This window comes from Colobus angolensis, unplaced genomic scaffold (assembly GCF_000951035.1).
Source record: "Colobus angolensis palliatus isolate OR3802 unplaced genomic scaffold, Cang.pa_1.0 Scaffold83, whole genome shotgun sequence".
Taxonomy (NCBI): domain Eukaryota; kingdom Metazoa; phylum Chordata; class Mammalia; order Primates; family Cercopithecidae; genus Colobus; species Colobus angolensis.
In genome coordinates this window covers 237,879-239,309 of record NW_012122154.1, presented here as the reverse complement: position 1 = coordinate 239,309, position 1,431 = coordinate 237,879, and the positions used below count along the sequence as shown (strand labels likewise).

The following is a 1,431-nucleotide window of genomic DNA, read 5'->3' as shown; positions in this document are numbered from 1 at the left end:
AAAAAAAAAAAAAAAAAGAATTTGGCCAGCTGTGGTGGCTCACGCCTATAATCCCAGCACTTTGGGAGGCTGAGGCAGCTGTACCACCTGAGGTCAGGAGTTCAAGACCAGCCTGGCCAACATGGTGAAACCCCGCCTCTACTAAAAATAAAAAAATTGGTTGGGCATGGTGGCGGGCACCTGTAATCCCAGCTACTCGGGAGGGTGAGGCAGGAGAATCACTTGAATCCAGGAGGCGGAGGTTGCAGTGAGCCAAGATCGCACCACTGTACTCCAGCCTGGGGGCCAAGAGCGAAACTCCGTCTCAAAAAAAAAAAAAGTAGAATTTACTATGACTCATATGAAAAGTTGTGACAGAGAATGAAAAGAGCTGGCACCCAGGAGTCAGCAATCTGAATGCAACATACAGGACCATTCCTAACCCTGACTGTCTACAGAGCACCAGAGTCCCTACCCCTCTTCATTCAAAAGCCCTGGGCCCTATATCCCACCCCTTAGACCCTCCCTCCTGCCCTCACATGCTCTCTCCATGCCTGGCCCACTAACTTACCATAGGTGACGACTTTGCCCATGGGTTTCAGGAGGTTGTAGCCCTTGGCAGTATCTGACCCGCCCAGAGGGTCCATGACGATGTCCACTCCTGTCATAGAGTGGGGAACCCAAGAACAACATTAGGATCCACAGATCTGGAGCTCCCCTCCCTGTCCTGTGCCTCCCTGCCCCTCCCATATTCTGCCCCCAACCTTTAGGGGAAATCTTCTTGATCTCATCCACATAGTCAGTCGTGTGATAGTCGATGGGATGTGTGACTCCATTCTCCTTCAGTGCCTCGTGCTTGCCGGCCGAGGCCGTTCCGAACACTGTCACATTCTCCACCGTGCGGCACAGCTGCACGGCAGCCATTCCCACACCCCCTGCAGCAAGACACCCAGAAGCAGGGGATATGGAGTCGCCCTGGCTACCAACCACTCCATTCTAGCCTCCCAAGGACTCAGCCCATCACCTTCATTTTGCCTAGGCTTATTTTAGGGCCATGTCTAATTTCCATGACTGAGAAGTGGTGGGGAGGGTAGCTAGAGAGGTGGGGGTGTGGGGTGAGAGCACGTTGCTAAGGATAGAACACCAGACTAGACCTGGTGCCTGAATGTTACCACGGCAACTACACAGCAGAGGCCTCTGGGCACCACAGGCCAAGGCAGTCTGGTGTTGCCATGGCAACAACCCAGACAGGCTGCAGGGAAGGGGCCTGGAAGGAAATCTGGGTGGGGTAAGGAGTGATAAAGTGAGGGGACCCGTCACCTGCAGCCATGTGTACCAAGACGCTGTGGCCAGGCCCTAGGTTGCCGAAGTCAAAGAGGACCATGTAGGCTGTAATGTAATTGACGAGCAAAGCAGCAGCTTCCTCAAAGGTCATGGCCTCAGGCATCAGGA

At 53.7% G+C, this 1,431-nt stretch overlaps 1 protein-coding gene across 1 annotated transcript in view; it reads right to left on the bottom strand.

The window, feature by feature from the left end:
- VAT1 (vesicle amine transport 1) overlaps nt 1-1,431 on the bottom strand; it is an 11,490-nt gene extending 10,059 nt beyond the window's left edge. The window contains exons 1-3 of the mRNA XM_011929663.1: nt 1,300-1,431; nt 744-914; nt 551-640 (exon numbers count right to left, since the gene is read on the bottom strand). Coding sequence (XP_011785053.1) covers nt 551-640; nt 744-914; nt 1,300-1,426 — 388 coding nt within the window. The 5' untranslated portion in view covers nt 1,427-1,431. The remainder of the gene's footprint in view (nt 1-550; nt 641-743; nt 915-1,299) is intronic.